This window comes from Channa argus, chromosome 17 (assembly GCF_033026475.1).
Source record: "Channa argus isolate prfri chromosome 17, Channa argus male v1.0, whole genome shotgun sequence".
Classification (NCBI taxonomy): Eukaryota; Metazoa; Chordata; class Actinopteri; order Anabantiformes; family Channidae; genus Channa; species Channa argus.
Window position 1 is genome coordinate 5251525 of NC_090213.1, and position 24778 is coordinate 5276302.

At 39.1% G+C, this 24778-nt stretch overlaps 1 protein-coding gene across 2 annotated transcripts in view; it reads right to left on the reverse strand.

The window, feature by feature from the left end:
- The window catches only part of LOC137102783 (scavenger receptor class A member 5-like), a 65419-nt gene that overhangs the window by 10668 nt on the left and 29973 nt on the right, over positions 1–24778 (reverse strand). For both annotated transcript variants that reach the window (XM_067482639.1, XM_067482640.1), the window contains exons 4-10: positions 23566–23765; positions 22977–23155; positions 22744–22870; positions 22474–22642; positions 15830–15910; positions 9981–10088; positions 5068–5133 (exon numbers count right to left, since the gene is read on the reverse strand). In XM_067482639.1, coding sequence (XP_067338740.1) covers positions 5068–5133; positions 9981–10088; positions 15830–15910; positions 22474–22642; positions 22744–22870; positions 22977–23155; positions 23566–23765 — 930 coding nt within the window. The remainder of the gene's footprint in view (positions 1–5067; positions 5134–9980; positions 10089–15829; positions 15911–22473; positions 22643–22743; positions 22871–22976; positions 23156–23565; positions 23766–24778) is intronic.

Here is a 24778-nt window from a genome sequence, read left to right on the forward strand (position 1 = left end):
AATGTATACATGCTGTAATGTCATATCTTGGGAATATTTTAATCCAAAAAACGATGTATCTAGTATTGCTCCAGTGATTTTATCTGTGACACATGACAAGTAGACTGACTGGTGAGTTTGACACATGTATAAACCATAATCAGCACTTTTCATGATTCTAATATTTTCAGATTTTTTAAATACCCTGAGCCACAACTTTTTCACACCTTTTTCTCTCTATCCATCTTTTCTGTTGAAGTCCTATCTGTAAAATGCGGGAGGTTCCCCAGTGTGCAAATGAGAGACTATAGGCAGAGGAGAAGGATGAAGAAGACTAGAGATACACTATATTGCCAAAAGTATTCGCTCACCTGCCTTTAGACCCATATGAACTTTAGTGACATCCCATTCTTAATCCATAGGGTTTAATATGACGTCGGCCCACCCTTTGCAGCTATAGCAGCTTCAACTCTGCTGGGAAGGCTTTCCACGAGGTTTACGAGTGTGTTTATGAAATACATAAAACACAGTGCTCGTAGTCTTTGCTCTAATTCATCCCAAAGGTGTTCTATCGGGTTGAGGTCAGGACTCTGTGCAGGCCAGTCAAGTTCTTCCACGCCAAACTCACTCATCCATGTGTTTATGGACCTTGCTTTGTGCACCTGAATTCATTTATTCGGATGGGCGAGCAAATACTTTTGGCAATATAGTATAATCAAAAACATGCAAACAAACGTAAAGAGCTGGACTGAATCGTGCCGAATTAGTTTGGTCTATCTGGTAAAAGTGCCAGAAGATGTCAAGCACATGCATAAAAAGAATAGTATAAGAAGAGACAGAGCACTATTATTGTGGCAATGCAAAGAGCAGCAGGAGCTAAACACCAAAGGTTTGGTGTTCGGTGGGAGGTTTATTCGAATGAAACGAAACAGTGCAACGTGTTTGGTGAAAACCGTGTTTAATTTTGTGCTAAGGAGGGAATGGACGATCCCATTCAAAGGAGGAAAAGATTATTTTTAACAAGCGGGCGGTGGTGATTGTTTTTTTTTTTCTTTTCCAAAATCCAAAAAAACAAAAGCATGTTTAACTGACATATAAATGTAAAACCTGTTACACAAAACCTGAAACACACCTGTAATTAATTCAGCTGCAACATTAAAAAGTCAACCAGGGTTTTGTTAAGCATGTAGAGAAACAGAAAAATGAATGCAGGCTCCATGAGATAAAATGGAAGGAGAAAACTAAAGTGAGCAACAAGTGCTGGTTGTCATCCAAGTAGTTCAAGTATTGGAGGCAAAGGAGCTGCAGCACCACTGTGAATACCTGCAGAGGGCCAGAACATTGAGTGATTGCATGTTACTAATGTTTATCTGGCAGACAGGAAGGGTCTGGACTGGACAGAACTGAATGGCTTCGATGGTTAACTAGCTCCATCTGTTTATAAAATTTTCTCCTCAAGACTCAAATTTTATTGTGCTTTATGTTGTTAGGTGTGTTTCTCTTTCTGACTCTTGCATTTTCTCCCCTTTCTAATTAGTTTGCTTATTTCTTGGCATGTGTAGCACATTCAAAGTGTACTCCTGCCAAGCTTTTAAACAGTCCCAGTGTGATTTTAATCAGCAATAGTTGTTTATTTGCTTTCTCTTCTCATACCTGTATCAAAAGATTTGATGATAGCGTAGAATAAAAGGAGGAAGAACAGCTACAACATGTGCTTTTCTGCATGTGTGCCTGCATTAAATTAGAAATGAGCAAAATTAACGTACACTGCGGGGAGCTGGGTTGTTCTGTTCTAGCAACAGATAATTAGATTCAGCAGATAAAAAAGTAAAACTAAATGATTAAATCTGAGAGGATAGGGGTTTTTCCACCAGAAGTAACAACTACTAAGTAAGTAAAAACACTGATCTCTCGTTAACTGAGTTGCTGGGTATTGGTGGTGGACGGTCACATCAAGTAGAGATTATATCTTGGCTTCAGTTGGACCCCCACATAAAATTAAATAACATATAATAACATGCTGTTTTCATAAGCCAGAGTCCCACGGTGAAAATAAATTTCTCATTTCTGTCCAAAGCTGAAATCATTTACTTTTGGATGCCTGTAGCTGCAGATGTACTCTGTGCAAACAACCTGTCAAACATGAAATCCCCTACAATTACTGACTGACCCCCAAGAGCAACTATCAAATTGTCAGTTGGCCTCTGAGAACATGAGCTCTCTCTCTTTCCCTGTGTGTGTGTGTGTGAGTGTTTGCGAGTGTATTTGTGTGCATCATTTCTTGTCTCAGTCGCAATAAGTGAAAGTGACACAAAACTTTTAAAATGACCTAAAAATGAACAGCAAATTAAGTGTTTTGACACAAGATCCACACCCATGAGAAAATCTCTTTTAGGAACTATACCAGACTTTTGGACTTCAGCCTGGGCTAATGTTGTACATATTTCATGGCTGTATGCTAAAAAAACTAAAGTGAAATATTATGGTTTAAGATGTTTCTATTTGTCTTTAATAAGGTAATAGGATCATGGCATCATTCATAGCCATATGCATCATATAGTGTTTCCATAATATGCATTCCGCAGCAGTGCAGTTGCCACCACACAACCACAACCAGTACTGGATATACGTATAGGGCCTCGGTTAATATCACTGACTGGAGAAGAGATATTTGTGAGTGAGACTCACCTTCTAACAGATTTGAGAAATTGAATTATTTCTGCTTTGTTAGTAACTTTTTGCAGTTTCCTGTTTACTCTCATTTCAAAATGATGACCTGAAGCACTTGGCGGATCATGACGAACCAGGGAGAGTGAGGAGGGGTATGGGCTGAGACTGATGAAGGCCAGAAATACATAGCACAGCCCATTCTCATGTTTTCCTAATGTATTTGTGATGGTCATACTCATACCTGGAGAATAAATAAAGCAAAACTCTTTGCTTTGTGCAAAAATGTTATGCAAATGATACTGTATTAAAAACGCTTTGGAGTGAATGCTGATTTTCTTAAAAGCAGCATATATACATGTGCATCTGCACATACACTAATGAATCAAACTAATACCCAGATTATTGTGTTAAAGCAGTGAAGCAAACGCAAAGCTGAGGCTAAATTGCTTCAACAAGTACTTAAGTTAATTTTGCATTTCAAGTTTGAGTCTTAGTTCATATTTTTATATTGTTCATATAACAAACAAAATACAAATAATTTTAAATTATTTAATTGTTATTTAAAAAATATTTATATATATGCCAACTTAGACTGGATTAAACCCAGAACTAATGTTGACCTACATAACATATGAACAGTTTAGCTTCATATTGCAAACTTGGACGTGTCCTGTGGGCCATATGTACCAGTGGGCCTTGTTGGGGTGGGACACACCAACCAACCTTTGGTTGGACTGTTGAAGAGCACCTGTCAGCCTCATCTTTGTCGTGTGTGTTGCACCAATGGTGCTAGTCCTGACCCCGTCAGCGTCTTTTCGCCTGATTCGACATGTTAAACTGGTATTTGTCAATGTCTGCCTGTCAGAGATTTGGACCATTCTAATTGGTGTTTCACCTTAGCAAATCAGTGCACAAGAAGAGACCGCGAGAACAACAGCAGAAATTTTTTGTCAGACGTAGTCCGTCAGAGTAGTCCGTGGGGGTGCGGTGTGAGAATGGTAAAATAACTGCTGCTTCGGGTCAAGTCGGCTTCATCTGGGCTAGAAATTATGCTATTTGTGGGAAGAATCAAAAGTACTCATTCTTCTATGGAGACAATGATCTATAGGGTCCCATACAGGGTGAAATATCTGTCTACTTAAGGTTTTTTTCTTGTCACTAAAGAAGCCTCATTGTCAATTAACTTAACATAATTCCAGGTACGACAGATGAGCGTTCTCTTAATCTCGAATGACTAAAACCTGGGCTCCATTTGTTCCTCTTTACTCATAAATACACATTTATGCATTCGGTAGAGCAAAAGAACCTGATACTTTCAGTGACAACATCCTGACAGGAAAATTCACTTAACGTAATTTTTCTCTGGGAGAAAAACATCTGGGGTCACTCTGTCGCTGGTTCTGGTAAGTGATCATACAGGTGCAGTATGCGCTTTATGCTTTGAAGTGTAAAAAGATCCAAGTCATGCATCAAATGATTAGCTCGCCGCATAAGGTTTGTAATCACAACGGACATAATGCTGTGATTTGATATTTTTGACAGCCAGCACCATGTGGTTTCAGTCTGTCTCTCTTTCTCTCAGAAGACAAACATCCACATCTTGTGAATGAGGTGAGGGCAGACCAGATCTCTGACAGTTCTGTAACGGCACTCAGATGGTCAAGGGATCGAGTCCCTTTGACTTGAACCCTCATTGCTTTCTTTGCTCATCTTTCTTTGCTTCTTTTGCCTGAGCAACCTGACTACATATTTGTGGTTTTGTCAGTTTAGTATTGCACAACAAACAGGGTGCACTCACATAAAGGTTTTCCTATGAACACTAAGTCATGGGCTTCTTCATTGTGTGTAAATGTGAGGTTAAACTGAAAAGAAAAACAGATCCACGGATCCTTTAAACTTCCCACAGCCCTTTGTGCAGAAGAAGATGCATGAGGTCCATAAAGTCATCAGCTCATAAATTGTTGATTCTTTATTGCCAGCTGGTTGGTTTTGGGTCATATGCACTGATATATAGCATGGGTTTGGTGAGATTTTCTTTAAAGTTGCAGTGTAGTCATAAAAATATAACTAGAAATTCACATTGTGGATATAAAAGTTTCATTACAACTTGCTAATAAATTATTCATTCTGTATTTGGTGATTTTCAATATTTATCATAAAATCAAAGCTGCGTAAAACTACAATATCCAACTTATTGTTAGTTAGCATTACCACAAGAGTCAAATCAGTCCGGCAGCGACATTATTACCACACAGCTATACGCAGGTATAACTATATAATTAAAACTTGATGACCAGAACCAACTCTTTTATGGGAGCTGGGGCCTTAAAAATATTCCTCTCCCCTGTGTTGAGGACTAGACTCAGCCACTGGTTTCTTCATAACCATTTTACTGGTAATTCGAATGTCAGCTCTCACCTGTTTTTTCAGCTCGGTCTCCTCGATCCCCCTTCTCCCCCTTCGGCCCTCTGTCTCCTCTGTCACCTGAAGATAAAACGGACAATGTGACTTTTATTTTGACTTTACACCACAATGATTATAATGTGAATGGCTAAAGTGTGACTCTCTCTCCATCTTAGATCAACATTAAAGCTGACCTGATGTTGTTTTTCTTTTTCTTTATTATTAAATCAAATCTTCAGAAAAACACAATGGCGCCATATGCTATATAAACGGAATAGCAGAAAAGTGCAACTTCGTGTCATACTGAAAAGTTTTTATAACAGGTCTTACTGAAGAAATAAAGGAACAATCATGTAGCCATCAACTCTGGTCATCGAGGGCCCCTGTCCCGCTCATTTTCCATCTATCCCTGTCCAACCCAATGCTTCTGATTGACTTAACACACAAGGTAATCAGCAGCAGGTTGGATAGGGATAGGACAGGAAAACAAACAGGGCCAGAGGCGATGACCACTGATATATAGTATTTGTAACCCAACAACAAAAATAATATTATTAATACTACTACTTATACAGTAATAATATTAGTAATATTAACAATAATGTGCAGTTTTTAATTAAAAACAGACCTGCAGATTTTTTTGGTTGAACCCTACAAACTCTTCCTATTTCCTTCCCCTTGTACTTAATTTATCAGAAGACCATGTAATTGCCTTTTGCAAAGTACATAAAATGGATAAATTAGATGATTCCACTCAGTGTTCTGTGATTAACAGTAACAGTAATTGGTAATTTGGAGTGAAAGACGACCTTATGTTGTTGTTGAAAGTAAAAAGGAGTTGTGGACAGAGACTTTTAATAAAAGCAATGTTCTGGAGTATGTTTATAGTATAGGGGTTTGAATGGTGGAAAAGTTTACTGCTGTTTCAGAGCCATTTGTTGCTACTTTCCAGGTTTGAAACGACACGTCTGTTTTCGCTATGAAGCTTTAGGAGTCTGCATCCCAACCGACCTTTAATTGGACCACAGGGTGGCTGCCAGCCGAGGCGGGACCGAGTGCCATGTCTGAGGTAACCACACCCTGCCTGCGACGAGCTAAGCTGTCAGTGTCACCTCTGGTTTGACCACATCCTTAACAACTAAGCACTTACACTGCAGGGAAAAACCAAACCTATGACTAAGCTACTGCTGATCCACAGGAGACAACATATGCATGTGATTTAAAACTAAATTGTAAGTACTCAAAGCTTCATTAACACATATTTAGCTCTTGCATTAGTCCAGATTAAACAGCTGTTAATGTGTTGTCATAAAGGTAAACTTTCCAAAAAAAATGTCAGCATCTACCAGACCAATTACCCAAAGCACAGCCCCCTTAGGATAATTTGTAATTATTTTAGTAATGCTCAAACCTTTCATCTTGCACCATAAGCTGTACTTTGTGTCCAGTTTTAATAAGCAAATGATAGCATTCAAAAAGACATAACTATATAATAAGTTTATGTTTGGCACTGCAGCTCAGAGCCACAAGACAAACTGTGCTTTCACTCTTGTTTAGATCAACAATTAATCAAATAACTGTTGCATTTACGTATTCTATAAGTGGCACATGGTAAATGGTCTGCACTTATATAGCGCTTTTCTACCTATAGGCACTCAAAGCGCTTTACACTGCTTCTTATTCACCCATTCACACACACATTCATACACCGATGGAGCAACTAAGTTGGGGTTCAGTGTCTTGCTCAAGGACACTTCGACATGTGACCGGAAGAGCCGGGGATTGAACCAACAACTGTGAGATTGGTGGACAACCGCTCTATCTTCCTGCGCCACAGTCATGGTGACCTAAATCTGCTTTTTGGGGCTTCATCTCTCTGTTTTACAGACACCAACTAAAGCGTTTTCTGCATTATCATCAAATCTCATTTACAGCAGCACCAGGCAGCTGTTTTCAAACAGAACAAAGTTAGCATCTAACTGCTGAACCAAAGTTGATCATCCACCAGCTGAAGACCCAGATGTTTGCATCGGGTCTTTAGCTTTAGCTAAAAGATGAGCGACTTCAGTAATCAGGTGGGTAAAAACACCACTCCAAATCAAACCAAATTAAGTTTCGAGGAACGTCGGGGATTGCTCTAGGACAGCCAGGCACACTGTAGATGTCAGTTCACAACAGGGCAGCAAAGCAAATGAATGCTGAAGTAATTCTGTGCCTCCTGCTTCTGCATGAGAATATTTCAGTAATGTATGCCAGGCAACTTGTTGAGGAGTCTCTTTGTCCTCAGGTGGGCCAAAAATCATGACGGCAGCTTCAAAACCAAATAAATGAGACAATATGTTCCTCAGACGTTGTTGTTGGCCCTGCCTTTTTGGCTTCCTCTTCCCTCCACAGCTGAGTGACCACCTGACACTGAGTATGTACACCAAAAGGTCTACAAACTTTTCACCCTTCACTGGTTGGTTAAACCCACAACCAGATCCTAGATGGGTGAAAGCACAGACACAAACAGACATTGTTGTAAGCCACCAGAGTTTAGACCCTCGATTTCCTCACCTCATCTCCGTCTTTCTTGAAAAACATTTGGCATTTTGAGACGTGCTTTGCAGAATCAGCTTGTCCCTCAAACAACGTGGCCAGTGCCAGAGTTTCTGTATTTTTTCAGCAACAGTGGAATCACTGCTAGAGTTAATTTCCCATACATTCTGTTGTTACGCCAAACAAACCAGAAGCCCATAAATTACACCATGCAGTGTAAAACCTCAAAAAAAAGACCGTCTTCTAACTCATTTTGGAGCCTTTCATAGATCATATACCTTTACCATGCAAACCTAAGTACAGTAGGTAAATATTTCAATTTATTTTAAAGCTTTAATTAAGCCTTGGTTGCTTTTTCCAGATGTAGAATTAAGTTTAATGCGTTACTGTGGATCACACCTGTTAGTACGGTAAAATCAGCTCCACTCTCACCTGACTTTTAACACTAGCTTTTTATAGTAAAACCTACACTTCACTGTCATTTTATTTTATTAAAGTTAAGCAACATTTTAACATATTTTTGGTCGAATTATGCTCCAAACCCTAATGTGAAGTGGACAGCAGTGGCAGCGATGCTGAGATATTCACCTATAAAAGTATTTTCAGTAAGCTTCTCCTTAAGTTGTGTAACGTTCTGATATATTGCTTTGGCTGTACAGAGCAGGGTGGAGCATATCAAGCAAAGTAAGGCTGTTTCCAAGCAAGGAGAGGGAGGACTGGGCAGAGCAGAGAACTTATTCTGAAGCTCACATTAGTTCTAGCTGAAGTTGCAAATTAGGTTTTGAAATGTCTTTGCTACTTTTCACCTTTGGAAGTTAACTGAACAAATCTGGACTAGCCTTGCACATTTACAGTATGTAATGTTTAATGCATTGTTTTTTCAATACAGTTTTTCTCCACCAGGTACCTGTACTTTTACTTAAGCAGCAGTCCAAATAAAGTAAGAATTGTGAGTAGTCTCTACATCCACAGGGTTCTAGAGGCAAATGTTTCAGTTCACTTGTTGTATGATTAGGCCTTTACATTCTGGCACATCTATCTTTAGGCCATAAAACAGCACCACAAAATGGACCACAGAGTAAGGCCTGGTCCTGAGTGTTTGGCACTGTGTGTTGCACAATAACAAGCAAGTAAATGTGCACACACAGAAGACAACAGATGCCCCTGTCCAAGGTTTTGACAGCTATTGGCCAATATATGGACTGTGGGACTCCAACACTGGACATTTCAGCCAAACCCAGCTTCGACTGGCAACAGCTGCTGGCTAAACACACACTCACACAAAATGACATCTTAACACAAGAAAGACAACACTGCAATGCCTTATCATATTAGTCACAGCTATGATTTCTTCCACACAGCTCTGTGTGTGCCTGATTGTTGTTTTGTTATCATTGGCACAGTCCTGCTGGTGATGCCAGAGTAGAAACACAGACACTGATATGGACTCGTCTGGATAAAGGGATCTGGTATCTATCAAATTCCTTTTGTCTTGTATCAGATTATTCTGACGAGCACTTGGAAAATTTGAACATGTGTCATTTTAAGAATATTTACATTATGCAATGGAAAACCCCTGGAAATAGAGAATATTAAGAATTTCCTCATGCATAATAGTAATTTCAGCTGTCCTGACACTATTAACTTCATATTATAGATTTATGAAGTCTCAAAGATGCACAAGCTTTCTACACAACCACACTGCATAATTAGATTAGATGGTTGCTATAAAGTTGAATGGATCCCTGAAAACCTTTGTTATGAAATTTTTAAGAAAACATTTACACAAATATAGGAAAGTATTAATGATGCTCAGAAAAAATGTTTTACTGTTGGTTATTTTTTATGAAAATGTGAATGAAAATTTGACGGAAGATACGGATATTTATGCAATTAAAGCTTCGGTGGCTCCACATTAAAATACAACCTTTCCACCTGTTCATGATGTAAGAAGTGCGAAAGATTTGGTTGTGTTTAAGGGCCCCTAGTAGAACATTTTACACAAGCAAAAACAACTCTTGCAGCTGTTTGAGATCTGCGTCTCAGATGATTTGAGCTGTGAATGTGTTGACAAGAGTCAGCTGTGAATTGTAGCAGACTGTGGGGAGTAACAGATGCTGCATGATGAGTGACAGTCCTTAATTCAACTACTACTGTTGGTCCCCAAAGTACACAACCTCATACTGATTTTACTTCCCTTTACTTTATTTAGTAATGTGTGCTGAATGTTCTTGCTGTGCCTGCATGAAAAGCCAAGATCTGAACAGATAAAGTTGCAATTAAATGGTGGTTGAAAGCCAAGAAATCAGCAAAAATCAAATGTTACTTCTTTGTTCCGAATAACACTAGAAATAATTAATGAATTTATATGAGTAAAATCACAGGCTTACCTTTGGGCCCAGTGGGTCCAATATCTCCTTTTTCTCCCTGAACACCACTGTCCCCTGCTGACCCTTTTATTCCCCGAAGACCCTGGTTGCCTTTTTCGCCTGTAAACCCTGAAACACACAAACACATACCGGACAGACTTGAGTTTAGACAATGACAAACAGATGTGATCAGAAATATGCAGCAACGTTGGGCTTCAGTCCTTGACATGAACTCTGGCACCATTCAAAGTACCTGCAAACATTAGACAATAGTTAAGTATTTGTGGGTCTTTATGGACTGAAAAGTGGACTGCTGCAGCCTCAGAGGTTTGTGGTGAAGACAGAGCTCTATGTTCTAACCCCTCACCTATGGTGGTGCACTTTGACCACTGACCAAAACGATGAATGATCAAAATATGTTTGTCTTTAGGGTTGGTCCGTCTCAGAGACGTGGTGAGGAGTTCTGAGTTGAGTTGTTGCTCCTTTGAATCAACAGGAGCCAACAGAGGTGATTTGGGCTTCTGGTACTGGAAGTCATCCAGTGGAGATTTTCTAAGAACTTCCAACTGGTAGAAGACCCCAGGTTAGACCCAAAACATACTGGAGTGATTATTTATCTCATCTGGCATGGGAATGGTTTGGGATCCCCCAGGAGGAACTGGAAAATGTTTACGCAGAGGGGAAGGTCTGGGACTATCTTTGTGAACCTGCCAACACAACCTGACTTTATTTTATTTAGTAGAAAATCAGCATTTTGTCCTTTTTTCCTAGTAATTTTTGGATGACTCCACTAGGTACAAGCAAATATTACAGCTGGAGTTGGTAACAATAAAAAAACAAACAAACAAAAAACAACAACATTAAAAGTAGAAAAGTCAAATGATTTGCATAAATTATTGCTACTATAACAAGGACTTTGTCTGAACTTGAATAACTGAAGTTATCAAGTCATTAAAGTAAGTTAAATTTTACTGCTTCAATTCTGAGTGTATTTCATTAAAAATATTTATCAGATTTAGTTTCTCCTCTCAAGTGATGGAATTTAGGTAGCTCAAGGTCTAAATGGTAAGTTGGATGATTAATTAAACATTTCATAGTAACATCTTCACCTAGAGAACTGAGAATCTTGATCACCATTTTACTTTTACAATACCTAGATGTGATTGCATAAAAATTTGGAAAAACAACAGTAATAATAGAGCGCACATTTCCAATAAGTCTCAATGCCTCCTCCTCAGAAAACAAAGACTTTTGACTCATTACCTCTTCCACCATCTGCTGTTCCTTAAGAAAAATAAAATCTGATTTTGAATCACGTTTTGATTGAGTGTCAAACGTTTAATCATAATTACATTTCCTGCAGTCTACCCGGTGACACATGATGAGCATATATTTACACTAAGCACACTCAAATGCCAAAAAATAATGATGTGCTAATGAAATAGTGATTGCTCTGCTGAAATGAGCTGAATCTTTTTTTAAGTGTCACCGTACTCTGATATGCTCTGATTACACAATTGTGACTGCTCAGCAAATTTGAATGAAACAATTAGAAGGAATGAATTAGATCCAGAAACAAAAAATAACCTGATGACAGATGAGGTCATGTTTTCTGTGGTTTTCTGTTCCCTACTCAAAGCCATGCTGGGAAAATGCAATCAATCATATATTGGAGCCGGTGCAGAAGTGTTTTTTGTGTTCTGCAGCACACAACTAAATCGTTTAATAAGTCCTAAAGGATTTTTAGAGGCCTGACGTGATGATAGATTAGTTTGAAAAGCTAAACACCCATGCGCACTGCAATTATGTTACTTGAGCCTGCATGAGTACCCCCCCATCCCGGTCATTCTTTTGAAACTCAGCATTGCCCCAGCATGCGCCTCCTTGTTGATGACTGGCTCAATGGGTGGACAGAATCCAGACCCACCCATTTCTTAATTTACCTTTGAAATACAGCAACAACATAAAACCCAGCAGAACTCAGCACATGCGTTGTAAAACCCCAATAAAAAAAAGTTGGGATGATGTGTAAAATGTAAATGAAAACAGAATGCAAAGATTTGCAAATCTTCATCAACCCATATTTTATTCACAATAGAGCATAAACAACTTATCAGATGTTGAAACTGAAATTCTACCATTTCATGGAAAATATTAGCTCATTTAGAATGAGACAATATCCAATGAGCTAAATCAAAAACAAATGGAGGAGAATTTGACAACTAATTAGGTTAATTGGCAACAGGTCAGTAACATGACTGGGTATAAAAGGAGCATTTCGGAGAGGCAGAGCCTCAAATGTAAAGATGGGTAGAGGTTCATCAATCTGTGACAAACTGCAGCTAAAAATTATGGAACAAAGATTTTCCTCAATGTAAAATTGTGAAGACTTTGAAGATCCCACCATCTACAATATATAACATCATCAAATGATTCTGAGAATCAGGAGGTATCTCTGTGGGCCAGGGACAAGGGCAAAGCTCAAAACCTGATGTGTGTGATCTTCTGGCCCTCAGGCAGCACTGTATTAAAAACACGTATGATTCTCCGCTGGACATCCCTGCATGGCCGGAGAAAACATCCAGAAATCACTGTCTGTGAACATAGTTCACTGTACAAACCCATAAATGTATGTTAAAGCTTTGTCATACAAAGAAGAAGCCATATGTGAACATGATACAGAAACACTGCTGTCTTCTCTTTGCCAAAGCTAATTTGAAATGGTCTGAGGCAAAATGGAAAATTCTGTGGTCAGAAACAAAATTTGAATTTTTTTTGGAAACCATGGACCCCATGTCCTGCAGACTAAAGAGGAGAGGGACCATCCAGCTTGTTGTCAGCGGACAGTTCAAAAGCCTGCATCTCCACGTGGTTTTTGAGCAACATATGCTCCCATCCAGATGATGTCTCTTTCAGGGAAGGCCTTGCATATTTCAGCAAGGCAATGCTAAACCAAATATGTGCTACATCCACGAGAACAGCATAGCTTCACAGGAGAAGAGTCCAGGTGCTGAACTGGTCTGCCTGCAATCCAGACTTTTTACCAATAGAAAACATTTAGTGCATCAAAAAATCAACAAAGACCCAGGACTCTCTCACTCTCTCTTCACTTCGCAGTTGAGGGGAAGAGGGGATGCTACACAATGGTAAACATTACCAATGTTGTGCAATGTGCAATGTTTACATACAATAACTCTAAAGTTTGACGGTATTTGGCACTATTTACTATATACTATTTACATTTACAATCCTTGTTTCCAGTGTTATTGAAAGAATGGATTAAACATTATTATTGGTTTCTCAATTTGATGTCTAACTTCCATAAATAATAAAACATCATCTAATTACTAGAGGAATGCAAAAATCAGCACTTTCTCCATCACTAAGGTTTTTTTTCACAAGCACTTGTACTGTATGTTGTATGCGCACAATCGAAAGGAAACAAGAATTTAAGTCAATTCAGGAACAGATTATTCTAATTTAAGTTTAATTTTAGACTAACTGACTCAATTTATTTTTACTCTTTATTCATATGTTTCACTTTTTAACTTGTTTGCTCTCTCTCCGACAAATAACTTGTCTATACAAACTAAAGTAAATGTCTAAAATGCAGCTCTAAAATATCATCTCTAATATCACAGTGCTCAGACCAACACATGAAGCCATATTGGCCTTGTATCCAAACATAAGAACCTACAGCCCCAATAAGAATTCTGTAAGGCTGTAACCAGACAAACAAGTGGTTTCAGCTAAATGCTTCTAACACAATGATGTTCACTTTACCATTCTTGCTATTTTAGTTTAGTACGTTAATATCCAGGTATTTGGTCATAAACCAAAGAATGACCCAAGCTGAGTTCAAATTATATCCAGGGTTCTGTTGCTCTCCCTACAGGATGTCTAAGCAACAATTCTAGAGCAATTGAGAGTTTTTAAACTTCAAAGTGTAGAAAAGCTCGCATGTGTATTGTGTTGCTGTCAGTGTTCTCTCTTTGGTTGGCAGTAAATTGAGCTCAGCGTAATGAGGCTATTACACACTACTTATGTCTTTTCTTGGGTTAATTTCAAAGCGGGTCTTGGATTGGTGTGTTTCAGACCAAGTCCAAATGGGTCTGGATCACAGTAGACCCCTCGGGAAGTTTCAAGCTGAAATAAAATTATTCTGTTTTTCTGGACTGCAATCAAATATGCACTGAAACATGCACAGTGTGCTGTTTGCAGTAATATCTCCTATTATGTGTATTGTGTATCACATACAAGTGAATGCTTTAATAGTCCAAGGCTTTTGGAGAAATCTTGGATTTAAAAAATAAATACAAAACAGTTTTCATCCAACTCCTGCTGCTTGTGGTCCATAATGAACCCTTCAGAAAGACTAATTAGGTACAGTTCATTAAAGTTCTCCTTCTCTAAAAAACAGCTCCTCTTATTATAAACAACAGCATGCTGGATATGGGGAGGTGATTCTGTTTTGAAATAAACCATGCTCCTGGCACTTCATGCTTTGAAGAAAGCCCAGCAAATGATGTTTCTTATAGAAGTAGTGAAGGCTGAAATCCATAGACAACGAAAAACTTTTACCAAGATTTAATCTTTTTTATACTGGTTTTAAATTCTCCATTTATTAAATTATATATGGTTCCTTCCACTTCGACTGAACAACTGAATGCAAAGCGGGATTTTACACTAAAATGACTTTTAAACTCCAAATGTGTGGAAGTACCAGAAAGACTAAGACTGATGTCCTGTCCCACTGGCCCTATCCACACCCTGTCTGCAAGTAAACTTCCATCCAAAGTTTAGAGCCTTATTTCCCTAAGAGGATTTAACATGACCTTTTATCCTCTGCGTTTAGTATTTATGTGATGAATGCAGAGCTATGACAAAACTGGCAAACGCAACATTTACAATAAATCTTTTGGAATAAATAAAATGTAAAAAGCTTATTAATTTAAAATATGATGTTTGCATTAGACATTTATGGGTCAGGTAAATTTAATGACCTACAGGATTTTAAAACCTGATCCAAAAATTCTAATCCAAAGAGACTAAAACAGAATGTCAGCCATTTCTCACAATTCACATTCATTAAATTACAAATCCTTGAAACGTAGTTCTGATGAATTCCTGAACCGTCCTTTATGTGTGGGCCATTGATTTGTATGCTTCCAAATACCGCAGCGTTTCCCACAGGCTGAATGAATAACTGCAGTTAAAATCAGGTAATTCAGATTAAATAATTCTTTTCCCTCAATGTTTTCCCTCAGTCACTCAATTTGGGTGTAAAACAAAATGTTATCTGGAGTTATTCTCCAGATAACTCCATATAAAACACTGTTCAATGCCAGGTTTAACAAATATTTCAGATTTTACGAATGTTTTTGTTTTACTTTGGCTTTATGGTTTTTAAACATTTTGTATCTGAATTGTAATCTTTGATTTAAACTCCACCCAGCCCCCCATCTCCCTGCTCCGATATGGTATTCTACCACTGTTACATTACTACTGCAAGAAGCTGCAAAAACAACCAAGCAGAAATTGTTATTCTCTGATTAATTAGTAGAAAAGACCATGTGACTCTGATATCCCAAAAGGCTTAAGCAGCATCTCTCCAGACTAAGATTAGTCTTGGACCATATTTTTATTAAAAAAAAAATACGATACATACCATAGCTTTAAGTTCTGTTCTTATTGTGTTTTCATTTAATTTTTTGATTCATTTGTTTTTCTTACGTCTTTAAAAACAATATGTAGCATCCAATGTAGTGTAATAATTGATTCTACACTAGTGATTTTGTTTACAACGTTTGCTCAATTATATTTCACTTCTTTTTCCAAATTGAAGGAAATTATATTCTGGGTGGACCCACCTCTCAAGCCAGGTAACCCAGGAGCTCCAGGGGGCCCCAGTGGTCCATTGTCACCCTTCTCTCCCTTTGGTCCTGGAGGCCCTGTAAAGACAAGGCAAGAATTTGCAAATTGATCATGATGAAGTACTTTAATACACTGTCCTGCCTTTAAAACAAATGGTGAAATGTATTTATGCAGACAATGAACATTTAAAACTTTGCTGATCTTTAAAAAATGATCAGTCACAGAAAACCTTTGAACCCAGATGAACAGACAGATCTACATTTTGAGGCATAAATCAAGCTTCACTAATCACACCACAAAATTCTCAACTGAGACTTTAGCATCAACTTACTGACTGTCACCTCAAAGTCAAAAAGTTTCTTCAAAGTAAAACGGTCAGTAATTCTACTACTATGAACTCACATTAAAATACAATACAATACATGTGGGTGGCAAGTCAGGGCGCTGTCTTCAACGTAACTTTATACTGATCAACAGTCCCTTTTAGCTGCTCCAAACACCAAATATGAGGGGATTTCATTCTCAATAAAAGCATTAATTTGGAGCAGAAATGATCCCTTTTATATTAAGCGAAGCTTCAAGAGGGGTTTGCTTAGGAATCTAAGAGGCCTCACACTAAGTGTTTTTATTGTAACAACATCTTGGAGCACTTATCACATTGTTACCAAATCCACGGCACACAAGAATCGTGTAGATATCACCTAAAAAGAAAACACATTTGTTTCCGAGAGCATCACGGCAGCCTTAAATTCCCGCTGATAATGACTATTAATCAATAATCATTAATAATAATAATAATGATTACAACAATAATGATTATTAAGGTAACGAAAATCATGCACTTGTCATTGACAAACACTTAGTGACCAGCTTGGCCCAACAGCTGATCTGAAGATTCAATTCAAAAGTTTATTGTGCTTGGAGAGAGTGAGTGGAAAAGCGCCAAATGGTGAGTGAAGCAGATAGATATACAGAGAGGGAGAGACGCAGAGTGAGAGAGAGGTCTGCCCACAATGGGAACCATATGTTTAACAAGGTGGATGACAACAACACAGCTTGTGGGAATGCAGAGAAATTCAGAGCTTGTTATTGTCGAGCACATGACTAGCAGGTTCCCCTGTCTTCACAGCTCTAATGTTCCTGCAGTTTTCTAATGACCTGCTTTGAGATGCAGATCGAACAGCTGCTGCCTTGTGCAGCTCCACAACTCGGAACAGCAGGTCACGTGGCTGTGAAAAGGTCACACCGAGAGAGAAGGATGGATGCCTTTCCATGTCCTTTTTCTATTCCTGTGAGGAGCTGCAAAACTAATTAATCAATCAGATATTGATGAAAGTCTCTGGTTAAAAGGGCGAGCCTCACTCAAAACCTTTAAGAAGCAAATCTCCCTGCACTGCAGTTAATGCTGCTCTGTGACTCTCACTTCAGGGGAGCCCTCAACAGCAGCTCTCTAGTGTATGTTTGTACTCTAAAAAATTCAATATAAAAGGTAACTATTGTAGGTTCAAGGTAAAATTAAAGCTTAAGTTTTGAAATATAAAAGTATAAAACACTGTTCAATGTCAGGTTTACTCAAATTTTATTTAATAACTTTCAATAACTGAATTTAATAACAGTTGGAGACATAGCAGCGTGCTGCAAGCACAAGCTTACACACACACGCACACGCACACACACACACACACACACACACTACTTTATACTAGGGGGTTCACAGGATAAAATCCAGAAAATGTCGGGAGCATCTTACTTACACATTACGTTCTCACATACCCCCACCTCCAGACAAATTCACAAGAATGTAATAATTCCAGTGCATGTGCCAAAGGGGCTTCACAGTCGCTGAGGGCCCCAATACTGGTTGATGGCCAACTGTTGGCTTGGTGTGTCACAGCCAAGAGTAAAATAGCGCCAACATTTTTAAAAGAGCACTTATCGAGGCCTTTACTGACATAAATAAGACTCAACCTAATTGAAAACATTTATCCGTGGCCAGGTTTACTGTCATGACATGAACTGTCTGAATATGTAATTCCCAAAATTCACTGCCATGTATTCAGAGCTGGGATAGGCTCCGGATCTCCGTGACCCTACAAAGGATAAGCAGAGGTGGATCTATTCAGAGCTTCCCAACATGTTAAAGTGTCAGTTTTAAATTTCAGATTCGAGAATTATTCTGGAAGGTCCTCTACCTAAGCTCTAGAAAAGGCAGTTCAGCCTGGTGGTCCTGAAGAAAATGCACCCTTGTTAATAGTTTGTTTCAGCAGAGCTTCCCTTTATTAATCTTCTCCTTGTCACAGTCCTATTTGTTCATTCAGCTGACAGTGTTTCAACAATAACAAACCGAGCAGCCGCTCCAGGATCGGCCTGAACACATCCGACAGTGCAGAGTCCAAGAATACAACACAAGTAAAGAGTTTAGGCACCTCCAGCCAGCATCCAGTCTGTGTAGGGTGGAGCAACAGGCCAGCGAGCTTGTGTGTTTACATGTGGAAGAGACACAGCTTAGAATAGACGATCACAATACGAGGGGACAACAATTCCACAAAGTGGCTAAAATGTTGAATGGACACATCTTTATAGACTTGACTTTTTTCTGAAAACTGCCTTGAGATGACTTTATTGGGAATTGGTGCATATAATTAAAGTTGAATTAAATTGATGTTTCTAATCTAAGAAGACAGGTTTGTGCTCTGCTCTGAAAAATGGGCTTCATCTTATAATGTCACTGTTCACAAAGTCAGACTGTGAGAATAACAGGATTCAGTTCTAATTCCACTGGAGATGACATTTAATTACTTTAGGCCACTCTAACACGTATAGCAAATCTGAGCTTCTGTGGCAAAATTTGTTACCTTTTCTCATTCAAATGTTTTGGGATGAAGAAACACGTCAAAGAAAGAAGTTGGGTCTCTGGTTGATGTGTTTTTGAGATTAACAAGCTGATTCAGAGTGATTCAGTGGTGGACTGGATCTGCTGGTCATGTGACAAGATGAACATGTATGTAGGGACATTTAAGGTGATTAGTTTCTAAAGGACAGTGAGGTACTGGATTTTAGACTTTTGATTACCATCGAGTTCTTATTTAGAAGTGATGTATGTTTTTGTAAAATTCTAGCATCCTCCTGCAACAAAAATTCTTATAAATAGCAGGTAGGTTTTAAAGAAACCTATTAATTAATCATTGGACACACCAAAGAAAAAGTGAACTATGTTGAGGGAAGAACTGGGACCTTGACTCTTCACCAGTAAAACAAACATGCCATTCGAAATGTACATTGATAGTCATCAGACAACACTGAGGGTGTAAATGTTTCCAGACCTCAAATCTGCTCTGAACAACTTTAAACACATGACTAACTCAGCACAAACTGCTGCAGCTCAGCAGATTTCAGCAACTCGCAGCATCCAGCCAAGCCTGCACATGGCCTGTTTATGTTTTGCAGCGGTTCAGATGTGGACTTTACTGACACTCTGAAGCTGTGTCATCTTCTGGGAAAAACACTGCAAGTGTTTGGTGAGAAACTGGCTACAGGAAAAGTGAGAGATTATATGGTCGGTTTGTTACCAAGTGTAGGATTACCATAACAAGACAGTGACAGCTGGTATTGTTTTCCAAAAAAAAAAAAAATCACTTCACACAAGTTTAAATTTCAGTCTCTAACAGCACAGAAATTCAGTGCATCTGTCATGTTGACAAATTCTGCAACTTTTTTCTTTTAACAAGACGATTACAAAAACGTGTAAATGCATATTGGTCCAGGAAGGTTGTTTTCTTAGTCCATTATTAGATTAATCTTGACTATCCTGAAAGACTACCACATTAAAAAAGTCAGTGTGTGGTCCTTTTCCTCATGCCAATTAAACACCCGGAGCATGGAAATATGGCAACGCGTACACGAAGAGTTGGAGAGAAGAAGTAATAGCACAGCAACAGGAGGGAGGAGGAACAGCAAAAACATGACAGAACATGAAAACAAGAGAAAAACGGGGAATACCACTCAGTGCAGTGGGAGTACCCTTCCTCAGGGTCTAATTTAAAGGGCAACTTTACCAGTTTTGTGCAGTACATGTACTGTATATGAACAGTATTAAACAACCCTCTGCCTTCCATGTATAAATCTTTATTGTATTCTTGTTGAAAATAACTTCCGGATGACATCATCTGGAGTAGTCTTTTCAGTTCTGCTTGCTTATTGGAGTAATATGGTTACTCATACTACAGAGGTTGTAGTCATGGTTGACCTGCTCCTCCAACTTCTCATCACACATATGTTGCTGAATGAAACTGAATGTGCCATCATAATCATGTATTGTCCTGTATTCAGTGCACATCAGGTTTGTCTGAATTATGTCTCTCTAAACCTCTCTGGTTACAGCAACTGTTCTGAAAGCAATGCATTTCCAACATGCGTTACACGTCGCTGTGGACATCGTGTACATAATATAATACTAGGGTCCTGAAGCACCTTGAGCCTGGCTGTTTTAATCCAGTATAAATAGACAAAGGCGTCACATAACAACAATATGTTGGATCTTTGTATAAAAAGAACTCAACACGATGAACAATTTACCTGCTAATCTTTTGCTTGTAGGTTCTTAGTCTTGTTAAGTGACGTGTGTTGAACCATTTGGAAGTGGAGCTTGTTGGGAGATCTCCTGAGCTGATGTGGCATCAAACTGGTTAAATGTAAGTGACCACTCATTTGGGCGAAATCTACTTTCATGAAACACCTACACCTTGTTTTAAATCAGCTGTCTCGAGTTCCAGGTCTGTCTTCTGTTTGGAACCAAACACTGCACTTCAACAAGTTTCACATTCTGGAGTAAGCACCAAATATCAAACTTCCAGGTAACTGGAAAGAAAAATAACAGCTACTGAACATAAATTCCCAAATGTCCCAAAACCGTGTTTTGTAAGAATTTACTACCACAACAACACGTCAGAATTCTGCATCCCCTATTAAAAAAAAAACCTTCAAGGGATGTTTCAAACAAGTTCTCGTGTTTCTTTATCATTAATAAAACAAGTAACATGTGTGCCACGAATACAGTGTGAGTCACAGAGAAATTAAACGCAAATGAGCTCAATAAGAAAAGAAAAGAGGGCAAAAGAAAAATGGAGGCACACGAAGAGGAGTATAAACATGGATAGAGATGTAAAACTTTTCTTGGCTAAGGTGACTGAGGGCTAACAACAAACAAATGGGCTGTGGAGCTAAAACTAATGACAGAGCTGAGTGGTTGAGCTTTCATTCTGGATGAAGCGTCTAAATTTAACCCACAATTGTTTCCAGGCTCACGAGAAACGGCATCCCACCCACATGTGAAGCAGACCTGAGATCGGGGGTCCTGTTGAGTTTGAGTTGCCATCAATCAGCTCGGGCTGCGTCCCCTGCCAGCATTACATCATGACATACCTATTCTCATTCGAATAAGCCAGGGAAGTCATTTGGTACGCTGGCAAGGAGAGTTGCACCACGTCAGGACTAATCAGGTCTGAGCAGGTTGGAAGAAGAACATTCAGAGTTGCTCAGTACCGTGGGGTAGTAATCCTACAGTGTAAAATCCTGTTGGCCTGATGGGATCACTTACCTTAAAATCACATAGCAGAGATGTACTGGCTGAGATGAGCTGTGTTACTGAAAGGGATTCATCATATTAGGAGTTATTGTTTTCATGTTTTTGTTGTGTTTTTATGTGTTGCTGTAAACCGCATCTTTCTTATAATGGATATTTTTGGCATGGATGCTTCATTTTAGTCAATTTTACATTAATTTGTCCTGTTTGTTCTACGATACTTATTTCTTGTGCACGTGTGATTCTGTATCCATGAAGTCCTACTTATTGTCTGATTTGATGTATGGGCTATAATGTGTAAATCTGCAATCTTGGACCATAACATAAAATTGAAAAAGTAAAAGTAAAATTGATTTTTTTTTCCCTCAATATCTCATTTTATATCAAGTTTGAATTTAACCGTTATGATTTTAAAAGGATTTTTACTATATCTAATTGTATTTTAATAATTGGAGTTTTGCCAAACTACTAATAGATGTTGAGGCACTTACTGTTTAAGGGTCAGATGTGGAAAAAAAGGCAGCCTAAAGGGCATTTAAGGCACTTGTACCCAGCAGTTTAAGCAATGTTTCAATAGGGCTGGAGAAACTCACACTGAGCAACCATAACATCCAAGCCATGCTGGCACAGTGCAAGGGTTTATTCATGACAGCGTACAAAAAAAAAAAAGGCACTGACGCATTGCTGGAGTGGTGTTTTGCACAAACCACAGTTGCCTGTAGCTCTTCATCATAACTGGACAAAAAAGTAGCCTTAGTTTTTGGTATTTACCAGATGACATCTCGGTGGCTGGATTAGAGTATATTTTATAAGATTTGTCTTTGAAATTATGTTAAAAAACAAAAACATGTAAATACCACTTGCACAGCTAAACTGACTGAAGCGCCTAAACTGACCATGAGTGGAATTAGTGGGGCATTAAAACTGATTAGCTACACCTAATGTTTGACACTACAGTGAACACTGAAGCATAAAAAGGTCTCTTTTGGGAACAGCTGAGTTTTGATGAAATAAAGTCTTACATGAGGTCACATTAGTATTCAGAGCATCACAGCTGACCTTCCAATATAGTGAGGTTCTTTAGAGCCATGGAGTGTTCCCAGTCCTTAAGCCGGAGGTCCTCTGTGATTGTGTTAAGGATCTCCATCTCGTTCCTCAGCTGGGCCTCCGTGTGGACGTGGGTCACCCATAAGCTGCTGGTGTCCTCTGTTATGTTGCTGATTTGAATCTACAAGTGAAGGGAGCGTTCACAGAATCAGCATAAACACTAACTTGGTCCTAATGGTAACTTGGTTTCACTGACAGTTGAATCTCAGCTGAATCTCTAACCTGCAAGTCCTGTATCTTCAAGTGATGAATACTGATGTCATTACTGAAGGTGTGATTGACAGCTCCCACTGTCCAGTTGACCTCGTCCACTTTTTCTCTCAGCACACTCAGCTGTCCTACTGATTCCCTGAAATACAGAAGAGACAAACAGAAAATTGTTCTTGACCTTCATTAGTCTGCAATAAGATTTCCTTATAGTATCATCCTTTTTCCGCTATTATTTGAGTTTAAACCTGAGCAGGAGGTCCTGGTTGCGGAGCCAGGTGGAGGCTCGAGCCAACTCCACACTGAAACTTGTCAGGTTCCTGCCAGCAGAGCTGCTCAGAGATGACAACCTGTCATCCAGCTGCACCAGGTAGCCCTCTGACTGAAGGGAGTGAGCCTGGATGGTCCTCAGCTCCATTTCCAGGCCCTGCAAGAAAGAATCCTTTACGTAAGCGTTATCACCATCATGGTATTTGATTGTTGAGTAAACAAACTCAGCAATAAAAATAATTACACCTTTACCTTCCTAATGTCTATAGATTTCATTCACAATTTGTACAGTGTCTGCAGGAAAAAGCAATGTACAAGTTTCATTATGATTATAGTAATGGGAAATGGAAAGTGCGGGTGTCACAGAAATTTCCTGTCTGGAGGTGTTTTGGAGGTATGTTCATAAAACCTTTATTGACTTGAATCAAACATTATTACTGGAAAAGTTAATAACTTGAGCACTTTCCTGTCACTGAAGCATCAAACACTAATCACACTCTGTAACAGTTTCCAGGTCTCAATCCCTGGCCTATAGAAGCTCGTGTTCCCATGTTTTCAGTCTCGTACCTTGATGAGAACCTCCAGCCTCTGCAGCCAGTCGCTGTGGTTGTGGAAGAGGTTCTCCAGTTTCCAGATGTTCTCCAGCAGGTCCGCCTGAGTGGACGCCTCGCCCAGGGTCTGCTGGAGTAGACGAGAACGCTCCGACATCCGGGTCACGTTCTCCATCAGAACCTCCTCCTGCTGTGAAGACACCTGGGATCGAGAGACTGGGGTCGGGGAAGGATGAGAAAGACACAAGAGTGGGAGATTTGTTCAGAGTGACTCACTGATCCCTCAGCTACAGCAAAAGTCCCCAAATCAAGTATAATTTACTATCAATCACTACTGTCAGCTTGGAGCTGGCCAACATTTTAACACAGAGCAGATGTTGATTCAGTTGCATGCACTTTTTCTGGTTCTCTATCCTGTCTTAATGTATTGTTTTGTTAAATCAAAACCTAAATATTTTTACTTGACTCCAAAGCCACTTTGCAGTGTTGGCTTACGATGATGTTGCCGGTGCTGTAATGTGATTTTGTGGAATTTCTGTCTTCGTTTTAACTGAGGTTGAAGTTGGCCCCTGCATATTGCTGTCATGCAATATTTGCAGGAGAGTGTTTTTTCAAAATATGACGTATGGATTCCAGATAATGGAGTGTGTATTCATTGGTAGATTTTAAGAAAAATAGCCCTGTTCGGTATATGCACATTGACTGGAGGAGCCTTTTACTGTGAAATCAAGAGAAAAATAACAGAGATGTGGGACGTGTTTTCTTTTGGGACAACGTGTTCTGAATTACATACATGTTTATTTAGCTGTAACAGCACATTTGCTGACAGTTAACATACTGTAGTGCTGATGTATTGCTCATCTTGTTTTTGCTCGGGGCATGATGCCACTTCTTTAGTCTTTTTTTTGCTTCTTGAACATGCCTAACGACAAAAAGTTGCTCCGTTTCATGTTATGTTGAGAGCACGTTGCATGGTAACAGCTTGATGGCCCAGGCGATATTTTGAAACCAGATCGTGATGCTATGACGATATTCTCTCTCTCTCTCTCTCTCTCTCTCTCTCTCTCTCTCTCTCTCTCAAAATGGGACAGCACACACCAATGTGCAGAAAACCTCAAATGAAAAAAAGGGATTACTTGGGAAATGAGAGGAAGCAGATAATTCCCTGCACGCATTTTCTTTCACACATCGATGCCCCTAACAGTCTAAGACACACTTTGAATACTTCT